The sequence below is a fragment of the Muntiacus reevesi genome, chromosome 6 (genome assembly GCF_963930625.1).
Source record: "Muntiacus reevesi chromosome 6, mMunRee1.1, whole genome shotgun sequence".
NCBI classification, from domain to species: Eukaryota; Metazoa; Chordata; class Mammalia; order Artiodactyla; family Cervidae; genus Muntiacus; species Muntiacus reevesi.
Window position 1 is genome coordinate 92,677,204 of NC_089254.1, and position 24,201 is coordinate 92,701,404.

The 24,201-nt window shown below is 40.6% G+C and overlaps 1 protein-coding gene across 2 annotated transcripts in view; it reads left to right on the top strand.

Moving 5' to 3' along the window:
- The window catches only part of EXOC4 (exocyst complex component 4), a 799,876-nt gene that overhangs the window by 705,657 nt on the left and 70,018 nt on the right, over positions 1-24,201 (top strand). For both annotated transcript variants that reach the window (XM_065939451.1, XM_065939452.1), the window contains exon 15: positions 23,351-23,492. In XM_065939451.1, the coding sequence (XP_065795523.1) occupies positions 23,351-23,492 (142 nt within the window). The remainder of the gene's footprint in view (positions 1-23,350; positions 23,493-24,201) is intronic.

Here is a 24,201-nt window from a genome sequence, read left to right on the forward strand (position 1 = left end):
TCTCAGGCTTTAAACTTACTTTTATCAGTCCACACTTCACTGGTTCAAGATTGTCAGCCACAGAGCCAGCAACACCCACTAGAAGGAAGACTCATTTCCAAATGGCCTTCTCCAGACTCCTCTTTCTTAAAAACCACCTGTGGAGCAGCTCGTTTAAGGCTGAAAAGAGAACCTAGGCCCTGACTGTGCAGTCCTTTGTGACCTGCAGTGGTTATAAGCCCCAGAGAAATGAAATGCAATGATATGCCTCCAAGGCCCAGGCCTGGCTTTTTAATTCTGCAGGGGATATAAGGTTTAGAGGACCTTGGCTGGTGGAGAAACATGATCGTCAGGGTTAATGTGCAAGACTTGACTAGTAAAAGATTGGTTTTTCCTTATTGTTTTAGAGGACTGACGGGGCTCAGAGTTGTTGATTTTTTAAAAAATTATTCCCAGCTCATATTGGGACTCATGTAAATCATGAATACCTGTAAAACCTTATGGAAGATTGTTTTGCCTCTTTTTTCTTAAATTGTTGTAAGATAGAGAAAGGAGGGAGATGAGGGAAGGGGGAGGGAGGGAAGAAGGAAGGAAGGAAAGGAGCACCCTTTCTTAGGGCCGGATGTTTGCACAACCTAATTGAAAACAAACTTTTTTTTAAAAAGGAATTATTGCCTGCTTAAAGTGCTGAATTTCCATGTGAAAGATGTAGCTTGCAGAGGCAGAGAGGGGTACGTACCTCAGGCAGTTCTAAGGAGACAGTTCATTGTAGTGTTCAGCTGACTCTTTGTGCAACCTCTTCATTGTTTGTGTTTACTCAGCTTGGGTGGGGCGATGGGAGTGGGGGGAATGGGAGTAAGGTCAGGCCTGCTTATCACAGCTCATCTCAGTGAGTTTACATCACTTTCTGAGCTTTGTTGGGCATCCCTCCTGTCTTCATTGAATTGAGTAGGCCGTGGGTACCAAAGAAGCTCTGAGTTATTCTGTCCGTTTAAAAATTTTCTTCCTTTCTCTGACTTCCTGCTGTGTCCTCAGCAAAACCTCCATAGCAGTCTTCATTTGTAGCTTATACCACAGTCATCCGTTGGTTCATCTGCACAAATGCATCCTGGGCTAATTAGAAACCTACCATCTTTATTCCCATTTTACAGGTAGAAAAGCTGAAGCAAAAAAGTGTGAATTCTGCTTAACCAGTGTCTGAGCTGGGCTATTCATCTTGGAGCCTCTTTACTTTTCATCAAACTAAAACCATTTTACTCTGTTTCTCTTTTTTCTTCTCAAATCCTATACTTCTCATTCTTTCAGTGCCCCTTATTGTACATGATAAATCTATGCGTCTGTGTTTCCCACTTCCTCATATGACAGATTTTTACCCATCATTTATCTGTTGTGCTTTAATTTCCTTCTTAAAAAATCCTTTTTGGTGATTCTTAGATATGTGTTCTTAATTTCTGGATTAGAAAGTCCTTTGTCTCTCTCATTTAAGTTGCTTCCTTACCTAATAAAAGAAGTATAATGACATTTTATTTATTTATTTTTTAGCTCCTTATTTTGTATTGGGTAGAGCCCATTAATAATGCGATAGTTTCAGGTGAACACGTGTACATACACGTGTATCCATTTTCCCCCAGACATTTTAACAAACTTGAAATGTCAGAATCACTCAAGTTCAGAGCATGTTTGAAGCATACTGTGGTAGGATGTGCAGAGGGGATGTTATTCATGTGTCTTCATGTTTAAATAAAGCAAATCTTAGATGAACACCACAAATGCAAAAATTTAGGGATTCACTGTCTGTGTTAGGGGAATTCTTGTCTTTCTTGTGTGTTATGGATTGTTTGAATTGCAGAGAATAAGGAAGCGCTGGAAGTGTCATACTCACAAAAGTGAATTTGGCTTCCCCCTGTTTTTGCCTTTGACCCCTGACTGTTCTATTATGCTTGGGCTTTGCCAGCTGCTTTGCCTTCCATCCATCTTCTCCAGTAGGCCTCCCCTATTGAGAAGACAAAAAGACACTTAGTCAATTAGCTGGAGCATCACAATGGTTACAGGTTTAGACAAGGATTCATAAATCATGTGTTCTATTGAATTTATCCAATAGTTAATTTCTATTGGCTAAATGGAAAATTTATCTTGTTTAATTTACTAGATCAGTGAAGCGCTATCTCATGAGGCCATCAGGGAAGATATTCATTCATTCAGTAAATATTTATGGATCAACTTGGTTTAACAAATAACAGAGTACTAGAGCCCTGTGCTAGAGCCCTGAGGAGATGAATAAACATGACCCAACCTCAGCCTGCAGGGGATTTGTAAGTCATGGAAAAGATGGGCATGAAAGTAATTATATCATATTGTGATTCGGCAACTATGGGGTAAACACAGCATACTATGGGAATATATAAAGAACACGTTTTAAAGGAGAATATAAATATCAGAGAAGGCAGCAGCTGATCTGAGGCTTAAATGATTAAATAGTAATTAGCCAGACAGAAGGGCCTTTTAGGAGGAGAAACCAAGAAGGGAAGGGGAGGGGAGGAGAAAAGGCTATGAAGTGGAAGAAAATATGGTGAGTTCAGGGTAATTCACTTATTCCATAGGGCTGGAACACGAAGTTCACGGTAGGGAAGCAACAACCCATGAAACTGGAGATAGGAGCAAAGGTCAGTTGGGATTTTATTTGGAAGACAGTGTCATGATACTGAAATATTTTAGACATGGAGAGTCTAACATATTAGACTTTTAAGAGTACACACAGCTATTAATTATCAAGGACACATAGCTATTAGTTACGAAGTGGTGGACCAGAATTTGAACTTACTTAGCTTGCGTCTCCAGTCTGTACTTTTGACCACCACACTGTTGTACAGCACCCAGAGAGCTCTCTGATGAGCTCTCACAGAAGCTTCACAGATGCACGCATAGCAGACACACAAAATGTAAGGTAAGCCTGTAGGTGAAGTGTCAGGAAGGCAACACCCAAAATGACCTGCCAATACCTGAGATACTGAGGGTGTTTAGACACAGAAAACAGGAATTGGATAGGCCCACAGTTGGTAAAGTGGTGCAGGTCATGAATAGAAAGTACAACCCACTCTACTTCTCTTTTCTTTCTTTCTTACTTAGAAAGGGGACTATTCTCCAAACTAAAGGGCGAAAGGGCAAGACAGCTCGTGGTAAGAGACAGTTGTGAGAAAAGCATCAGATGGCATCTCGCTTCCAAAGTGGAGTTCAAATATATTATCTTTTGGGTGTTTAAGGAAATTTAGGAAAATGTGGAGCATGTGAAATATGACAGAACACCAGATTACAGCAGATATGCCTTTTCATTTTTTCGGCACGCCACATGAGATGTGGGATCTTAGTTCTCCGACCAGGGACTGAACCTGTTCCGCCTGCAGTGGAAGCACAGCATCCTAGCAATTGCCACAGTAGGGAGTTCCCAGATTTGCCAATTCTTAAAACAGTGAATGCTAAAGAAATTCTAGACACCATAGACAAGAGTTTGACAATGATGCCTAGAACCGATATGATTGTTGGCACCTAAAAAAGACTGAGTGCCCGAAGTCAGTGTGGTTTCACAGGAGGCGAAGAAGATCATCATAGTTGCCCAAGGGCCACCAAAAGATTCTGGACAGGATCTGTCGAGGAGAGAATGGGGCCCTGTGCCTGTCTTTGTGTAATTAGTGGGCAGAGACAAATCTAACCACAATCTCAAACGTATATGCTTGATTTCCAAATAGATGTGAATATGTTTTTCAACTTAGCTCTGTTTATCAAACCAAGATTTACCACTATCATCTTGTTGTTTCTCCGAAAATGAAATTCTATTAGTCAGTACAACAGAGGAAAATGGGAAAATTTTTACATGTTACTCACTTTTTAAAAGTGGGTGTTCTAGCAAACGAAACAACTGACAAAGAATTAATCTGAAAAATATACAAGCCACTCCTACAGCTCAATTCCAGAAAAATAAACAACCCAATCAAAAAATGGGCCAAAGAACTAAACAGACATTTCTCCAAAGAAGACATACAGATGGCTGACAAACACATGAAAAGATGCTCACCATCACTCATTATCAAAGAAATGCAAATCAAAACCACAATGAGGTACCATTTAATGCTAGTCAGAATGGCTGCTATCCAAAAGTCTACAAACAATAAATGCTGGAGAGGAGGTGGAGAAAAGGGAACCCTCTTACACTGTTGGTGGGAATGCAAACTAGTACAGCCGCTATGGAGAACAGTGTGGAGATTCCTTAAAAAACTGGAAATAGAACTGCCACCACTGCTGGGCATACACATCGAGGAAACCAGAATGAAAAATACACGTGTACCCCAATGTTCATTGCATCACTGTTTATAATAGCCAGGACATGGAAGCAATCTAGATGTCCATCAGCAGATGAATGGATAAGAAAGCTGTGGTACATATACACAATGGAATATTACTCAGCCATTAAAAAGAATACATTTTAATCAGTTCTAACGAGTGGATGAAACTGGAGCCTATTATACAAAGTGAAGTAAGCCAGAAAGAAAAATACCAATACAGTATACTAATGCGTATATATGGAATTTAGAAAGATGGTAACGATAACCCTATATGTAAGACAGCAAAAGAGACACAGATGTATAGAACAGTCTTTTGGACTCTGTGGGAGAAGGCGAGGGTGGGATGATTTGAGAGAATAGCACTGAAACATGTATATTATCATATGTGAAACAGATCACCAATCCAGGTTCGTTGCATGAGACAGGGTGCTCAGGGCTGGTGCACTGGGATGACCCTGAGGGATGGAATGGGGTGGGAGAGGGGCTCAGGATGGGGGAAAAAAAAAGTGGGTGTTCTGAATAACCTAAGAACAAAGAGATCTAAGCCTTTGTGGGTCAGTATCTAGGTGATTTCTCCTAAACTTCATGCCTTCAACCTAGTTACCAAAGGGCTGGAGATCCAAACTATAGACCCCAGAAGTAGCTGCATATATAACATTCCCAGGGATGTGGAGTATTTGGGGGATACCTCAGTGTTAAGCCATAGCTTTTATATAATCATTGAAAACAGCTCTAGACTGAGTGACTTCGCTAAGAAGTCTCCTTTATGGAGTCTACATCTTCAATCTGTGATTTCTTTAGAAAATGGCAGAAATACCCATGGTAGTTTTCTGAAAATTTAGACAGCAAAATGATTCTGTGACACATTTTCGAAGGGAAGATTGAATCTACTTTGCCAGAGAATCTTGGCATGCATTAGTCAGAATGAGAGCAATGTGTAATTTCTTCAAAACTCAGTAGATACCCCTAAAATGATCCTACAGTTCATGTAACTAAAATGATAAAGAGAAAGCAAGTTATTTGTTCCCGAGTAAATGTTATTTCTGTTACTTAAATAGCTCTTCCTGCCACTCATCCCCATTCTATAGGAGTTGTGCCGTAGTTTAAACATTTGGCCTTTGTTCCTACTTTGACTGGCTCTGGAGGTTGCAGTGCAGCGGGATGTTGTTTGCTAGTGACCAGATCCTTCCTTTTCAAGGGCTACTCCTGTCATTTAGTTGCTAAGCTGTGTCTGACTCTTTGCGACCCCTTGGACTGCCGAGCTCATCTGAGTTCCACTGTCTCCCAGAATTTGCTCACACTCATGTCCATCGAGTTGGTGATGCCATCCAACCATCTCATCCTCTGTGGTCCCCTTCTCCTCCTGCCTTCAATCTTTTCCAGCATAAGGGTCTTTTCCAATGAGTTGGCTCTTCGCATCAAGTGGCCAAAGTGTTGGAGCTTCAGTTTTAGCATCAGTCCTTCCAATGAATATACGAAGTTAATTTCCTTTAGGATTGGCTGGTTTGATCTCCTTGCAGTCCAAAGGACTCTCAAGAGTCTTCTCCAGCACCACAGTTCAAAAGCATCAATTCTTTGGCACTCAGCCTTCTTTGTGGTCTAACTCTTCAAGGTCAATGGTTTGCAAATAACTGTTTTAGCAGCAAGCTTGTCCTGCCAGACCTTAATAGGTAATGAGTGAAACTGGAGCTTCTCTGGTGAAGGTGGAGGAGGGCAAAACTGAGAGATTAGATTAGGAATGCTACAGTAGAGCACGTCTTGAGAATCCTTGCCTTCGTGGTTACAAGGGTAGCCCAGGGGTTCTTGGTGACTGTTCATCCCACCCCTTCCTACGCCAAGTGTGCTCTGAGATAAGAGTCGTCCTAGCTCAGAAATATGAGTAGAAGGTTGTATTTATTCATCAAGGCTCAGTCAGGAAAACAGAAGTCATTATTTAGGGATTTCAGGCAAAAGGGAATTTAACACAAGGAATTCAATGTTTTCAAAGTTGCTAAGAGGGCTTAGTTGGAAGGAAGCAAAGAGCAAAGAGAACTAGCAGGTGGCATGTGGGGAAATGAAGAGATACAGGAACCACGCCAGTGGTTCCACCTGCCCGCAGCAGGGAGGCGGCTGTTGTGGGAGCAGTTCTGGATGCTGGTACGAGCCTCTTATTTGCCATCTGCCTGAGCATCTTTGTCCCACTGCAAGGGAGGAAGGATGCCCTCCCTTTCCTTTTACCTTCCACGTCTTTGGGGAGTGCCCCTCACCAGCAGAGTCCAAACTCCAAATCCTGCTGGCCGAGAGTTGGAAAATGTCATTCCTATGCTTCCAGGAAACGGACTGGGGATGATGTCAAGATGACAACAGACAGGGGCATTGGGTATTTTCCCAACTCATTTTCTACAGTAAATTTAATCTCAGGTGATATCAAACGGAACACAGTCCTAAGAAAGCAAATAATATAGCCAGTCCCCCATGGTGGTAAATAGAAAAACTATCCAAAATAAGCCTGATTCAGCTGTGTCAGCCTTAACAGAAGATCCGACTTGTCGTTGTCTTTATGTGCATATTGAAATAATTTATAATGCAATTTCAGTCTCTTCGAGTGAAATCACAGTTCCTATCATTTCAGGTCTAAATTTCAGAGTCTCTATGATAGGTTCATCATCATTGCTCCCTTACCAGTGCCACAGGGATACACACTCAGGTGTATTTCTTTTGTCTCCTCATAATGCCTTTGGCAGAAGGGGAAATAAACTGTAACCATGAAATAAATGCTGATTCAAAATATAAATATGACCTTTCAGGCCCTATTGAGTAAGGCAGACCTGATCTCTCAAAAACACAGTTTCAAAGCTTTGTTGAACACCCGTTTGAAGTCCTAAGATAACACCCAAGTTCACTTGGTTATAGAATCAAGCACTGGGGCCATACTTGTCTTGAAAAGAGGGATCCCTGTCATTTCCCCTTCAAAATAAGGTGAGGAACACTGCTTGATCTTCTCCCACGCTGCTTCTGAGTGTCACTCCTTGCTTTCCCACCAAACTCCCACCTCCTCTTGCCTAAAAGGCCACCTTTTATTGGACTTGCAACTCTGGGGAAAATCATTCTCCCACTTTTTGTGGGTGAAAAGGTCAAATTTAAGCCTGCCACCCTGAATCCCTTTTTCCTCCCGCATGTCCCCACTGATTTGAACTTTGCGAGAATTCTGCTGTGTTCTCAGACCCTGGCAGTTTCTTATTTGAAGGTCAAGATGTCATGAACTTATACAGTTTGAATGTCTTACTGTCTCAATATGTCACTTCCTTTGTGTCCCTTAGCCACAGGAACAACTAAGCCTACAGCTGTCTAGTTTTTGCAAGGGCTTCCCTGGTGGCTCAGATGGTAAGGAATCTGCCTGCAACACAGGAGACCCGGGTTCAATCCCAGGGTCGGGAAGATCCCCTGGAGAAGGGACTGGCGCTACCCACTCCAGTATTCTCGCCTGGATAATTCCCTGGACAGAGGAGCCTGGCAGGCTACAGTCCATGGGGTTGCAACGAGTTGGACACTGCTGAGCGGCTAACACATACTTTATCTTGATGAGCAAAGATATGAGTCTAGGAATTTCACTCTTTCGGGGTTCCTTCTTGAAGGTCCAACAATAATCACTTGGATATACTGAGCGCTTACTATATACTGAACATTGTTATGAAAGTCTTATGTGTTTATATCATTGAATCCTTACAATGTCTTAAAATTTGGAAGCTGAAACAGTAACTGCACTGATTCAAAGTTTTCACAGTTTGCCCAAGGTTATTCAGCTGAACTGAGTCAAGTGGTTGAGTCAGAATTTAACCACTACTTACTGAGTCTAAACACAGGTAGTCAACCCCAGAGAAATGTAAGAAATGTTGTGGTAGCTAGAAAAATCAAGTTTATAATTAATATAAGAACCATATTCTTTTGCTTAGTAAAATAAAATGATTTAGATTTTTAGACAGTATCCTGAAATTATATGACCACCTGATAAATGATTACTTCTCTGTATAGCTTATCCTTAATGGGCATAGAAACAGATTATTCTTTTGATTTTTAGAAAGTTGATTCTGGAAGCATCTCCTTGAACTGTTAATTATCCTAGGGCTTATGTGGCGAGACTGGAATGGATGTGTGAACAGTATTCATGTGTTACTAATGCATCATGACTGAAATATGGCTGTGTATTATGAACCTTCACAAGGCATTAGTCAATAGGTACATGGCATCCATTCATCATTTTAGCCTGCACAGGGAGTATATGACACAAGAGAAATTAAAGGGGAACTACTGAACTGTTATCTTTAGCCCATCCTCGGGAAGTGGCCGCATTTATCCTCACAGAGTAGAAATACTCTTAGCAAGATTTACACCCGCAAACCCTGCACTGTGTGTAGGCGAGTTGCTTCTCTCTGTATTTCTTACTTCCAGCCTCCTTCGCAGGGAGCTGTCCTCAGCTACACAGCTAGTCTTGGTGACTGTGTGCCTGGCGGCTGAATCCACTGTGTCTTGCAGTTAAATCTGTTGCCCGTATGTCTTCCACATAGCAATAGGATCAGAGTGACCAGTGCTTCTAGAATTTTACCTATTTTCTCTACAGTGACAGTAACTCATCAGATATTGGCATTAAATGTGTCAGTTCAGTTCAGTCCAGTCACTCAGTCGTGTCTGCCTCTTTGCCACCCCATGGACTGCAGTACACCAGGCTTCCCTGTCCATCACCAACTCCCCGAGCTTACTCAAACTCATGTCCATTGAGTCGGGGATGCCAATCAACCATCTCATTCTCTGTCGTCCCCTTCTCCTCCCACCTTCAATTATTCCCAGCATCAGGGTCTTTTCAGATGAGTCAGTTCTTTGCATCAGGTGGCCAAAGTATTGGAGTTTATTAAATGTATAAAGCTAGTCTAATTGTTCCTTTACCTGAAGCTATAGATAAAGGAGAAGGATACTGAGTTTTTGTCATTTTTTTCATTCAGCACATCTTTATTGAATATATAATAGTAGTGGTAATAGTAATTGATTTGCTTCTCTGGTGGCTCAAACAGTAAAGAATCTGCCTGCAATGCAGGAAATGTGGGTTCAGTCCCTGGGTCGGAAAGATCCCCTGGAGAAGGGAATGGCAATGCACTCCAGTATTCTTGCCTGGAGAATTCCATGGACAGAGGAGCCTGGCAGACTGTAGTCCATGGGGTCACAAAGAGTCGGACATGACTGAGTGACTAACATACACAGTAAGAATCTCCATATAGTAAGGCTTTGTGTGCCAAACACTTGGAGGAGGCGATGGCAACCCACTCCAGTACCCTTGCCTGAAAAATTCCATGGACTGAGGAGCCTGGGAGGCTGCAGTCCATGGGGTCTCAAAGAGTCGGACACGACTGAGCAACTTCACTTTCACTTTTCACTTTCATGAATTGGAGAATGGCAACCACTCCAGTGTTCTTGCCTGGAGAATCCCAGGGATGGCAGGAGCCTGGTGGGCTGCCGTCTATGGGGTCGCACAGAGTCGGACACGACTGAAGCGATTTAGCAGCAGCAGCAGCAGTGCCAAACACTATTCTAAGTGTTTATATATTTTCTCATTTAATATTCAGAATTCCATGAGGAAGGTATGAGGATTCTTTTTTACAAGTAGAGAATTTGATATGGAGAAGTTCACCCAAATGGTATAGGGGTATACAAGAATTTGAACTCAGGTCTGTCTGTCTCCAAAGGGTATCATCTTGTTCATTGAACTTGATTCTTGATGGCTGATTCCAGAAACTGCATTATATGCTGGGTCTGCAAAGATAAAAGTGAGGTTGTACTTGCTGTCCATCAAAAGGTGATGATTATTTTTCAGCTTGGCCCAAATTTTTGAATGATGTAGCTGCCTGAACAGGAAACTCGTGGGGAAAAAAAAAGACAACAAGAAAAAATTAAAAAGAAGAGAGACTCCATATGGGACTTTCTCGTTCTGTCTTTATTTATAGCACATTTTTGTTTTTTAGTTTTTGGTTTTTTGCTGTCATATTAGAATCCAAGTTTTATTTCTCTTTGGTTGAGTTTCACCGTTTGTAAATGGACCTAATGTTTCTAATTTAGCCAGTCAATAAGCCATCCCCTGAGGCTCTTTGGAAGATTTACAAATGCAAAACTGGAGGGATCCTGTTTGAACACATGGATAAATGTTATCTCTTTGCCATAAAGTATTTTTGCCTCTGTAATTCTGTTAAAACTTAAATCTGTGTTGTTTTTTTCACCTACACTATCTGGTTAAGTAGTTACTAACATTTTAAGATGCTCTTTGATGCAGGGTTTTACAGGTATACAGAAGGCTTACAAAGTCCATGGAAATCTAAGATAGCTCACAACAGTGCCTTTTTCACAGAAGGACAAGAGCTGTTCATTAACTCCTCTCCCCACTTTCTCTTTTGTATCTGGCAGGACCTGAATTGGCCGACCACATTGCTTTTTAGTATGTGATTAGGTTTTTTACCAAGCCTGGGGAAGGATTGTTTGGAATAAAAGAGAAATCAATCTTACTGTTTTCTCTCCAGGACTGAAAGAGACTGAGGTCTGTTCTGTCATTGTCCCAATGTGTAAAGACCATGTGTGTGTGCTGTTTGCACTGCGTGGACATAGCAGTCTAATGCTCCGTATAATGAAGGACCAGGGCTTGCTCAGGCTTGTGAGCATCAAGCATTGTGTCATGAGAAACCGGATGTGATTTTCTTGCTTTGGAACCAGGCGGTGTGTGGTGTAAATTGTTGGCTCAGAACTGGCCTCTTCTCCCATGGTAGCCCAAGGAAACAGCTACTTTTTTTGTTTGTACCTTGGTGCTTATTTTTGATTTGCTCTTCACAATGGGTCTTACATCAGTCTCCTTTCTTTTCCCTATATAAGTCCGTATTTGGCATTATTTTGTAATTTCAAACACTCATAGGCTTTCCAGAGCTTCAATTTCTTACCCTGAAAAAGAATAACATCACAGGCCAGTGAACTGTTTGTAAGACATTAGGTTAATGTCATTGTGAAGATGTTAATATAATGGACAAAAAAGTTTATGAAATTCTTTGGTCCTTCACTTGAAGATTAAATTCAGTAGGCATTATTGCTGTGTAAAGAAGAGCTATAGGCTGTGAGAGATGCCAGGAGAAAAAAGTTATTGCCTCTGTTGTCATAGATCTCAGAATCCACCAGGTATTCTGTAGGCAAATACAGCCCGAGATGGAAGTGTTGAGGCGAGAAGGAGGAGGCTGAGAGTTATTGGAGTTCAGAGGGTGATCCCTAGCTCTGCAGCAGGCCCTGTGTGAGGGACCACATTCCCCATTTGGTCCCCATAGCAACTCTCCAAGCTGAAGAGATGAGGAAAACAAGGTGTAGGGTTGTTGAGAGATGTCTTCTAGAAGGGATAAAAAATGAAAGAATAAATTTGACTCCTTTCGGAAGCAGTAGAAAAGAATTTGTTTTCATTTAGATGAAAATTACCCTTGAGCATCATCCTTCAAATTAAATGTGCGTTGTTTTTTTTAATTGAAATATAGTCAATTTACAATGTTGTTTACAATGTTAGTTTCTGGTGTATAGCAGACTATTTCAGTCATACCTACATACACGTGTGTGTATATGTGTGTGAGTATATTCTTTTTCAGATTCTTTTCCATTATAGTTTATTATAAGATACTGACTGTAGTTACCTGTGCTATACAACAGGACCTATTTACCTATTTTATATATAATAGTGTGTATCTAATAATCCCAAACTCCTAATTTATCCCTCCCCCCATTTCCCCTTTGGTAACCATAAGTTTATTTTCCATGTCTGTGAGTCTATTTCTGTTTTATAAATGAGTTCATTTGTATAGTATTTTCAGATCCCACATATAGGTGATATCATATTTGTCTTTGTCTGAGTCACTTGACTTGGTATGATAATCTCTAGGTCCATCCAAGTTGTCGCAAGTGGCAAAATTGCAAGTTCTTTATAAATTTTGGTCTTTGGGTTCTTTTGCTTTGGTTTTTGCCTTATAATAATGCATTCCCAAATAAGTGTTACCGAATATCTGGGACACTGGGTTGGCAGTGAGTGGCATATTTTTTCAGCCCCGAAGAGTTATTGTTTATAGTTAGGGGACTGTACGACATTTCAGAGGAAAGAGAGGGAAGTGAGAGGGAGAGGTTCCAAAGAACACCAAGAATTTATATTGCCCATTGTCTTATGATTAATAGTGAGAAAAGATGTAACACATGATCATTAAATAACAAACAGTACCACAACTGAAATTATTTGCAGGGCAGCAATGGAGACACAGACATAGAGAATAGACTTACTGACACAGGGGCAGAGGGAGGAATGAGAGGGGGAACGTATGAAGAGAGTGACATGGAAGCTTGCATTACGATATATAAAATAGATAGCCAATGGGAATTTGCCGTATGGCTCAGGGAACTCATCAGGGCTCTGTAACAACCTCGAGGGGTCAGATGGGGAGGGAGGTTCAAGAGGGAAGGGGACATGTGTGTATTGGGCTTCCCTGGTAGCTCAGTCAGTAAAGAAACTGCCTGCAGTGCAGGAGACCCGGTTCAACCCCTGGGTCAGGAAGATGCCCTGGAGAAGGGAATGGCAGCCCACTCCAGTATTCTTGCCTGGAGAACTCCGTGGACAGAGGAGCCTGGCGGGCTACAGTCCGTAGTATCGCAAGAGTCGGACATGACTTAGTGACTAAAACACCAACCACCACCACCATGGCTGACTTATGTTGCTGTTTGGCAGAAACCAACACAATTCTGTAAAGCGATTATCCATCAATTAAATAAATACATTTTTTAAAAGAAAAAAATCAAACAGTACCACAGAAAAGAAAGTAGGTCCCTGCCTCCTGTACTCACTGGAAGCATTCTTTTGACCGTGAACACATTATCAATTAGGAAGTTACAAGCAGAGAAGCAAATATAAGTAAAACACCTTCCCCTCATCCTTCACTTCCCCCATTCTTAACTTCTTTTTCCTTCCTGATAATGAATTTTTTCACTTTTCCCTGTCCCAGTTTTAAAAAGTCTCTTTTATTTGCCCTTCTTCCCCCAAAAGGGTAGACAAAAAGAGAGCTCCCTTCCAGAAGCAGCAGTGAAAAGGCTTAGCATTCTTGCATGGCTGTGGGATACAAAAGGATTCCTTGGTTGAGTCTGATGTCTCATAGAGCAGGCTGTATTTCCAGAGCGGGTTACATACATGTGTACATGTGCACACAGGGTCTGATCTGACTAATGCACAGTGTATCCCCATACTTCACAATCATCATTTTTTTAGGTCAAGGAGCAATTTGCATCAGCGTATTTTGCTTTTCAGCATCAATTGACTTTGCTAGTTTAAACCCAAAATTTCTAAAGGTATCAGGGCTGAAAAGAGGTAGTTGTTTGGGGACAGGAGAACCATTGCTTTTGAAATAGGAAGTAAAATGCAGAGCCTAGCAAACATGTTTCTTAGATAAGGCCTATTCTTACATAGAAAAGAACCTAAAACTTGAGTTGTTAGAGGATGGGGGAAAGTGACTATATGACTTGATAATAGGGGCTAAAGCTAGGACTATTGACAAAGAGAAGCTAGGTACTAAAGTAGGTTTCAAGAAAGAGAAAGAAAGTTCAGACGAGTCACCATGAAATTTTATCTTGGAGTAACTGACTTAGTTAAAGGGGGAAGGACATCCCTATGCTAAGAAAATTCAACATAGATGCTAACAAGACAGTAGATACTTTAGCTTGTGAAGATCACCTGTCCATCCCAGAAGCCTGTAGGCTTCATAAATAGGGAAGTAATATATTTAAGAATACTTTAAAAGTTCCTACTGCGTGCAGACCACTGGGATAGAGGAAGGTTAGCATGCATATGCTGCAAATAATTTAAGGAAATGAAAAGTAGGGATAGTGGTATAGAGACATTAAGAAAGCTGAGAATAGAGCTCTCTGGCATTAGAATTTCAACTTTGACCTGGGGTATTATAGTGTAAGACATTTTTAAATCCTTCTCTAGCATTGGGCTTCACTGTAGTATTAGTATATCCCACAGGTATTTAAAGAGAAAAAAATAGGTTAGCTGGGGGTCTCCTGTTGCAGCAACTATTAACTCTGTAAGCCCCAGGAGTTCTTAATGTCACAGGCTGATCAGCATTCTTAATTTTATTTTTTTACAATGTGTGCCAGATGACAACATCTCAAGATTATTTATAAAATCTAATAATACATTGCACCAGGAATTAGGAAGGTCCTGTTACAATTTTCTAGATAGGGAAACTGAAGATTGAAAATTAAATAATTTTATTCCATGTTCAAGCAGAGATCATTTTGTGGTATCTGTACAAATAGAAAGAGGGGTCAGAAATAACAATTATGCCAAAATTTGATCTTCTAAACTGTTTTCCAGTGAGATATCTCATGAGATCATTCTTCATGGTCTTTTTCTCTCTTCTAAAAAGTTTGAATTCACAGTTAACCTTCCTTTTCCTGCTGTAACCATCTTCCCCTGTTCAATTTATCACTTTCATGACAGCTGATACTAGTCTAAGCTAATATGGTAACAATTTGAGATAATATTGCAGATGCACAAGGACATGCTCATATGAGTCAATTAAAGAAGTCACAGTAAGTTGCCATTGAACGTGTAGCAGCTGCATCCTTGAAAACAGATGCTCTTCTGGGTCTGAATGAGTTCAATTTTGACTAATTTTAAGACCTAAACAGATTTCAGTCTGGTTAATATTAGGATGCGGAACCACTTGAGACATCCTAATGCCCTAGACTGATTGCTTCTCCATGACAGTTAGTATATGTCTTTCCTTGAGAGATGCTGAGTATTTGATATGCCAGGGATTGTATGTCCATAGGAAATATAGACGCTCAACTCTCAGCTGTAGGAACGTGGACTCATGAAATCAAGGTGACTTCTGAAGGCAATGCAGTTTGTTTATTTATTTTTTTAAGTGCTTTGACTGTAGGGATTGACCAGAATTGCTTTGTACTATACATGTGCAAGATTCCTTGACAGCACAGGAAACTAGCTATAACAAATGATTTCCCTGTCTTTACTTTGTCCCTTGGATACACTCAAGAAACTAAAGTGAAAGTTAGTTGTAAATGCCAAGTCATTTCGTCTCCTGCCTGATCTTTATCAATCTGTTATTATGTGAATTATTTGTCATGTTATATTGGTCAATTAAATAATTTGTTCTGTTTGAAAAATCAGAGACTGAGCTCCTGTAATGCCTCCTATTATTCTGCTGGCCCTGAAAATAGGGGTGTGTGTGTATTGAAAATCCCTTACTTGAAGGAGTTAATGATCTGATAGGCATGCATACTGATAAACAAATGATAAGCAGAATATGATAGCTAATAGAACTGTGTGAAAAACATAACCAGAGGAACCAGTGGCCCTGCCAGGAAGCATGAACAGTTCAGAAAGAGGAATAAGAGCCATCAAAGATATAGAATCATTAAACACCATGATATGTTTAAGGAATTTGCTTTAAAGGGTAGCAAATCAAAGGGCCGGAGCTGGGGAAGGGAGAAGTTTGAGAAAGGAGAAAGTGGTGAAAGATGGAGAAAAACTGAAGTGTTGGGCAGAAAGCAAAAATCGTAGAAAGCCTTTCTAAGAAGCTTCATCATATAAGCAATTGGAAACATTGATGTTTTTCCAAGTAATTCTTAATCCAGTTCAGTTCAGTCACTCAGTATGTGTCCAACTCTTTGCGACCCCATGAATCGCAGCACGCCAGGCCTCCCTGTCCATCACCAGCTCCCAGAGTTTACCCAAACTCATGTCCATCGAGTCGGTCATGCCATCCAGCCACCTCATCCTCTGTCATCCCCTTCTCCTCCTGCCCCCAATCTCTCCCAGCATCAGGGTCTTTTCCAATGAGTCAACTCTTCACATGAGGTGGCCAAAGTATTGGAGTTTCAGCTTCAGCATCAGTCCTTCCAATGAACACCCAGGACTGATCTCCTTTAGGATGGACTGGTTGGATCTCCTTGCAGTCCAAGGGACTCTCAAGAGTCTTCTCCAACACCACAGTTCAAAATCATTAATTTTTCGACACTCAGCTTTCTTTGTAGTCCAACTCTCACATCCATACATGACCACTGGAAAAGCCATAGCCTTGACCAGATGAACCTTTGTTGGCAAAGTAATGTCTCTGCTTTTTAATGCTGTCTAGGTTGGTCATAACTTTCCTTCCAAGGAGTAAGTCTCTCAATTTCATGGCTGCAGTCACCATCTGCAGTGATTTTGGAGCCCCAAAAAATAAAGTCTGATACTGTTTCCACTGTTTCCCCATCTATTTCCCATGAAGTGATGGGACCAGATGCCATGATCTTAGTTTTCTGAATGTTGAGATTTAAGTTGGCTTTTTCACTCTTCTCTTTCACTTTCATCAAGAGGCTCTTTAGTTCCTCTTCACTTTCTGTCATAAGGGTGATGTCATCTGCATATCTGAGGTTATTGATATTTCTTCTGGCAATCTTGATTCCAGCTTGTGCTTCTTCCAGCCCAGTGTTTCTCATAATGTACTCTGCATGTAAGTTAAATAAGCAGGGTGACAATATACAGCCTTGACATACTCTTTTTCCTATTTGGAACCAGTCTGTTGTTCCATGTCCAGTTCTAACTGTTGCTTCCTACCTGCATACAGGTTTCTCAAGAGGCAGGTCAGGTGGTCTGGTATTCCCATCTCTTTCAGAATTTTCCACAGTTTATTGTGATCCACATAGTCAAAGGCTTTGGCATAGTCAATAAAGCAGAAATAGATGTTTTTCTGGAACTCTCTTCCTTTTTTGATGATCCAGCGGATGTTGGCAATTTGATCTCTGGTTCCTCTGCCTTTTCTAAAACCAGCTTGAACATCTGGAAGTTCACGGTTCACGTATTGCTGAAGCCTGGCTTGGAGAATTTTGAGCATTACTTTACTAGCGTGTGAGATGAGTGCATGAGATGAGATTAGTGGCATTGCCTTTCTTTGGGACTGAAATGAAAACTGACCTTTTCCAGTCCTGTGACCACTGTTGAGTTTTCCAAATTTGCTGGCATATTGAGTGCAGCACTTTCACAGCATCATCTTTCAGGATTTGAAATAGCTCAACTGGAATTCCATCACCTCCGCTAGCTTTGTTCGTAGTGATGTTTTCTAAGGCCCACTTAACTTCACATTCCAGGATGTCTGGTTCTGGGTGAGTGATCACACCATTGTGATTATCTGGGTTGTGAAGATCTTTTTTGTACAGTTCTTCTGTGTATTCTTGCCACCTCTTCTTAATAGCTTCTGCTTCTATTAGATCCATACCATTTCTGTCCTTTATTGAGCCCATCGTTGCATGAAATGTTCTCTTGGTGTCTCTGATTTTCTTGACGAGATCTCTAGTCTTTCCCATTCTGTCGTTTTCCTCTATTTCTTTGCATTGATAACTGAGGAAGGCTTTCTTATCTCTCCTTGGTATACTTTGGAACTCTGCATTCAAATGGGAATATCTTTCGTTTTCTCCTTTGCTTTTTGCTTCCTGTCAATCACAGCTATTTGTAAGGCCTCCTCAGACAGCCATTTTGCTTTTTTGCATTTCTTTTCCATGAGGATGGTCTTGATCCCTGTCTCCTGTACAATGTCACGAACCTCTGTCCATAGTTCATCAGGCACTCTGACTATCAGATCTAGTCCCTTAAATCTATTTCTCTTCCACTGTATAATCATAAGGGATTTGACTTAGGTCATACTTGAATGGTCTAGTGGTTTTCCCTACTTTCTTCAATTTAAGTCTGAATTTGGCAATAAGGAGTTCATGATCTGAGCTACAGTCAGCTCCTGGTCTTGTTTTTGCTGACTGTATACAGCTTCTCCATCTTAGGCTGCAAAGAGTATAATCAGTCTGATTTCGGTGTTGGCCATCTGGTGATATCCATGTGTAGAGTCTTCTCTTGTGTTGTTGGAAGAGGTCATGCACTGCTATGACCAGTGCATTCTCTTGGCAAAACTGTGTTATAGAATTAGCCTAGAGTTAGTTAAGAATCAGCCTAGAGGGTCATTGGCCAGACAGTGACTTTGGCCACCACCAGCCATAAGCAAGACTGGGAATGAAGACATTCAGCTTCTGAGAGTCTACTGTGGAATAAGCAAGAGAGAACTGGCAACATGTGTTCGTTCACCTAATAAACAGTATCTCTCCCAGAGACCAAGGTTTAGTGTCCTCATATAAACCAATCAATTTAGTACAGAAAGCCACAGTCATGTAGCCACAAATGCTTAGGAATCTCAAAGATGCCTGCTTTTATGCAATGGTTGTAAGAGGAACAAGGATATTTTAAATGATCTGATGTATTAGAAAAACAGCTCAACGTGCATATTTTAATAAAATTGTTGTTCTCAGTCCTGTCCTACACTTTGCAACCCCATGGACTGCAGCATGCCAGGCTTCCCTGTGCTTCACCATCTGCTGGAGCTTGCTCAAACTCATGTCCATTGAGTAAGTGATGCCATCCAACTATTTGGTCCTCTGTCATCCCCTTCTCCTGCCTTCAGTCTTTCCCAGCATCAGGGTCTTTTCCAGTGAGTCAGCTCTTCACATCAGGTGGCCAAAGTATTGGAGCTTAGGCCTCAGCACATCAGTCCTTCCACTGAATATTCAGGATTGATTTCCTTTAGGATTGACTGATTCGATCTCCTTGCAGTCCAAGGGACTCTCAAGAGTCTTCTCCAACTCCATAATTTGAAAGCATCTATTCTTTGACACTCATCCTTCTTTCTGGTCCACCTCTCACATCTGTACATGACTGCTGGAAAAACCATAGCTTTACCTAGACGGATCTTTGTCAGTAAAGTAATGTCTCTGCTTTTTATTATGCTGTCTAGGTTGGTCATAGCTTTTCTTCCAAGAACCAAGCATCTTTTAATTTCACGGCTGCAGTCACCATCTGCAGTGATTTTGGAGCCCAAAAAATAAAGTCTATCACTGTTTCCATTGTTTTCCCTATCTATTTAACATGAAGTGTTGGGACCAGATGCCATGATCTTAGTTTTCTGAATGTTGAGTTTTCAGCCAGCTTTTTCACTCTCCTCTTTCACCTTCATTAACAAGCTCCTTTGTTCCTCTTCACTTTCTGCCATAAGGGTGGTGTCATCTGCATATCTGAGGTTATTGATATTTCTCCCGGCAATCTTAATTCCAGCTTGTGCTTCATCCAGCCTGGCATTTCTCATGATGTACTCTACATATAAGTTAAGTAGGCAGGGCAACAGTATACATCCTTGATGTACTCCTTTCCCAGTTTGGAGCCAGTCTGTTGTTCTGTGTGTGGTTCTAACTGTTGCTTCTTGATCTGCATACAGGTTTCTCAAGAGGCAGGTTAGGTAGTCTGCTATTCCCATGTCTTTTAGAATTGTCCACAGTTTGTTGTGAACCACACAGTGAAAGACTTGAGCACAGTCAGTGAAGCAGAAGTAGATATTTTTTTGGAATTCTCTTGCTTTTTTCAGTGATCCAGTTGATGTTGGAAATTTGATCTCTGGTTCCTCTGCCTTTTCTAAATCCAGCTTGTACACCTGGAAGTTCTCAGTTCATGTCCTGTTTTAGCCTAGCTTGAAGGATTTTGAGCATTTCTTTGCTAACATATGAAATGAGTGCACTTGTGTGGTAGTTTGAACATTCTTTGGGATTAGAATGAAAACTGACCTTTTTCAGTCCTGTGGCCACAGCTGAGTTTTCCAAATTTCCTGGCATATTTAGTGCAGTACTTTTAACAGCATCATCTTTTAGGATACTTAATAAGATAATCAAGTATGGATATTGTTGAAAGAGTAATCCCCGACATAAATATACAGACATGAGCCTCTAAAGGTGTACATGTATGTGTGTGTGAGCGTGCACATGTCAAGTAATCTCTGATCTTGACTGTAATCTCCCAAGGAGATTCTGTCAGCATTGCTTTTTTGGTAGATTTCCATTTGACATTTAAGAGGTAGTTAATTGTTTTGTGTTTTCTTTGCCATCCTCAGCATTTCTTTGCTCAATATATTCCTTCTTGTTAAGAAAACTTCATATGTTTGAGTGAGCTGAATTCTCAAACCAGCTTTTCAGTGGATGTTTTCCGTGGAGCCCTGGGCATCATTTTTCATGTTGCTTTACTAAAATGTTATTTTTGCTGTAGATTACAGTTTAGCAAAATATAAAGTTTGCTGCTGTTATAAACTACTCCTACCTCATTCATTGCAAGTTTTACCAAGACTGCTTATCTGGCTGTTAACTTACTCTACTTGGATTTTTTTTTTTTTTTTTTTTTTTTTTACATTTGTAGAGTTTGAAAGTAGTCAACTGCTACACATGATGAAATTACGTATTTCTGTAAGAAGAAAGGGAGGTTTTTTAACTTGGTGAAATTTGTCCAAAATGCCATTTGTAGGTTGGGTGATTAGTATAACCTTGGACCTTAGACCTTGAACAGGGCTTCCTAGGTTGTGCTGTTGGTAAAGAATTCACCTACCAGTGCAGGAGACACAAGAGATGTGGGTTCGATCCCTGAGTCGGGAAGATCCCCTGGAGTAGGAAATGGCAACGCAGTCCAGTATTTTTGCCTGAAAAATTCCATGGACAGCAGAGCCTGGTGGGCTATAATCCATGAAGTTGTAGCATCGGATACGGCTGAGCACACACACGTGTGTGCTTAGACTATGAGCCCAATTTCCTCAGGGTCTGATTTCCTCCTTTTTTTTTTTTTTTAATTGATATATGCTTTGATCTTCCTGGCACAGTGTCACACAACAGAGGGATTTAAGGGTTCAAAAGCCCTAATTGCCTTGAAATACTAGAACACTGTTGCTTATAGTTGCTTTCACCCAGTCTACCAAAAGAAAACATGATGATGGCCGTGATCTCACCTTGTATCAAACAACTTGAAAAATGATAGCATTAGAGAGGAAAAGAGTGTCTACTTTGAGTCCTGCAGACCACGTCAGTGAACATCTCAGATAATGCCAAGGCTGGTAATAATTTTAAATCTCCATCACTATATTTCCTTCCTCCTTACACATCCATTCCCTTAAACAAAATTGTTTTTTTGGTGTATTTTCCATATTTTAATTTATTGAAGTCTGCTTCCACAGAGGAGAACTTATCCTTTTAAGTCTTGACGGTCTCCCTGGGCTCGTCTCCATTTGTGGCTGAAAGCATACAGCTGCAGGTGTGACTTCCACTACGGGTGTTGACGCCCTGCAGGGTAAGGCAGACACCTTCCGAGTTAGTCAGCAGTGCCTCGCCAAATCCCATGTCCCCTAAGGCCAGGGAGCTCTTCTTCCAAACATTTCATCCTCTGAGGAAGAGAATTTTCACATGGAAAAGCAGAAGATACTGATCAATGGAAATTGAACCTCAAGGTGGATAGCTTTATCTTTTAAGTACCTTGTTGCTATAATTAAACTTAGAACTCTTAGTCTGGGGAAATCACATGCTACAGAATAATTCTTAATATTAATATTGCTTGTGTTTGTTATTTATGTTAATATTGAGTGAGTTTTCTGTGCTATTGTCCTAAGTACCAATATTTTATCTACATTAACCCATTCAATACTCCCAACAACTGTAAACTATTCAAAGTTCCCAACAACATTCTGTAGGTACAGATCCCCCTTTTATAGAAGAAACTGAGGTGGACAGAATTTAAGTCATTAGCTACAGTATGTAAGTAAGTAACAGAAACTGGACTCAAGGCCAGCTTTTGAGGCTGTAGAGAACTCAAAGAACTTTTGAATGAAATTGCCAAATTATTGTTGGTGATATTTGAAAAACTGTGGGAAACTGTTTACACAACAGAAGTCTAGACATAAGGAAATACAGTTCACATTTTTGTTTAGTATTTTGCTGATGAAAAACACCAAATGCTATTAAATGTTTTATCAGTTACTTGGGAGAGAGAGAGAAGTTAGGTTTATCAAATTTTCCAAAAAGACCTTTTTATGAATTTCAGCTGATTGTAAGTAAGCTCAATATGAGTTAAAGGAAAATGCAGCACTCTTTTTTTGTGTGGTACTCGCTGTCCCCCACCCTAGGAGATTTTAGGCTCCACACAAGGAGCATGGCTTCTAGAACCTGAGAGTTGATCATTCTCTCTAGACAGGTCAGACCACTCTGTAGTATTTATTACATTTAGTTCTGAGTCCCACATTTCAAGGGAAATAGACAATTGGAATGTTTTTGTTGGGGAACTATGAGAATTATAAAATGGCTCAATTGTTTTATTTGAAGAATAGTTGAAAACCTGGGAATATTTAGCCCAAAAAAGAGAAGAGCTCAAGGAAGACAGAAGAGAGATTTTTAGTATTTGAAACACTGACACATGTGAGAATGATTGTTAAGTTGGTAGAACCAGGGCCAATGATTAGAAGTCAATGACAACAGATACAGATTGACATAAGATGGTCATATCTTTCTTAGATGGACTAGGCTGTCACAAAAGGTATTGAGTTTCCTTTCACAAGGGCTTCCCAGGTGGCACAGGGGTAAAGAATCTGTCTGCCAATGCAGAAGATTCAGGAGAAGCATCTTGATCCCTAAGTTTGATCCCTGGATTGGGAAATGGAAATGGAAAAGCACTGCAGTATTCTCTCCTGGAAAATTCCATGGACAGAGGAGCCTGGCGGGCTACAATCCAAGAGAGTCGAACACAACTGAGCACACACACCTAGCCTAGCTAGCCTTCCTGTCACAGACATTTGTATGCAATCAAATGCTCCTGGGTGTGCAACCCAAGCATAGACCACATGGTTGGGCCAGATGACTAAATTGACTTCCAAATCTGAGTTTCTGTTTCTATCATTCTGTGAATTGATGCGAGACAATCCGCTGGGCTTCTATGTTTAATCAAGTACAGAAATAGTCTATCATGTCTCGAATGTCTGATGCTGCCAACACTAGCATTAGCCAAATTGATAAAAACAACATGATGAACAACAAAATCATATGTCATTTCAAAATATCTCTGTAGGCGTCTAATGAAATGATGGGTGTTTTGTCCTCACCTCTTTTTGCAGATCTGTCTCCTGCTCAAGATAACCATGTGAACGTTGATCTCCCTCCAGTGTCAGAGCAGATTATGCAGACTCTGAGCGAACTTGCCAAGTCTTTCCAGGATATGGCTGACCGCTGCCTGCTGGTCCTACACCTGGAAGTCAGGTATGACTTCTTCAAGTACAAGACTTTGTGATTTAAATGCACTGTGGGTCATAAATCACTCACTTCTTTCCATGGAGTGTCACCATCCATTTTGGCTCTTATTATGGATGTTCTTTTTTGATACTGAAAGTGATTTTTAGTGTTATTCAGTCACTGTTAGTTTTTAAGCACATGATGTATTGTGAATATGGTGGTTTGGAGTTTGCATGGCCTATGACATCAGAAATGGTCTGGATCAGAATATCTATATGGGTTGGCTAGGCCATCTTAAGTAACTTAATTAACTTATTCAGTTTCCTCATCTTAAAAATAGAGACAATAATTTCTAACTTAGGGACTTTTTAAATGAAATAATAAGTGCAATGCCTGCCACAGAGTAAGTGCTCAGTATATGGTAGCTTTTTGACTGTGGGACTTTATTGCCATTGATATTTTTATTACAGTATTCTGTTAATCAAGAAAGGAATGTACAGATGCAAGAACTACGACCCCTTCCTTTAAGAACTTAAAACCCAACTGAAGGAATTAAGTTCAGTCATAATTCAAGAAAATAGTTTCTAAGATGTGATATTGCTGGGCTCTTGTTTCTTCCCCTGAAGTGTAGAATGCTATGATTAGTTTGTTATCTATTATCTGTCTAGACTCTATTATCACACCTATGGAAATGGTAGGAAGTAAAGAGTAGGAAGTCTCCAATCATTTATTTATT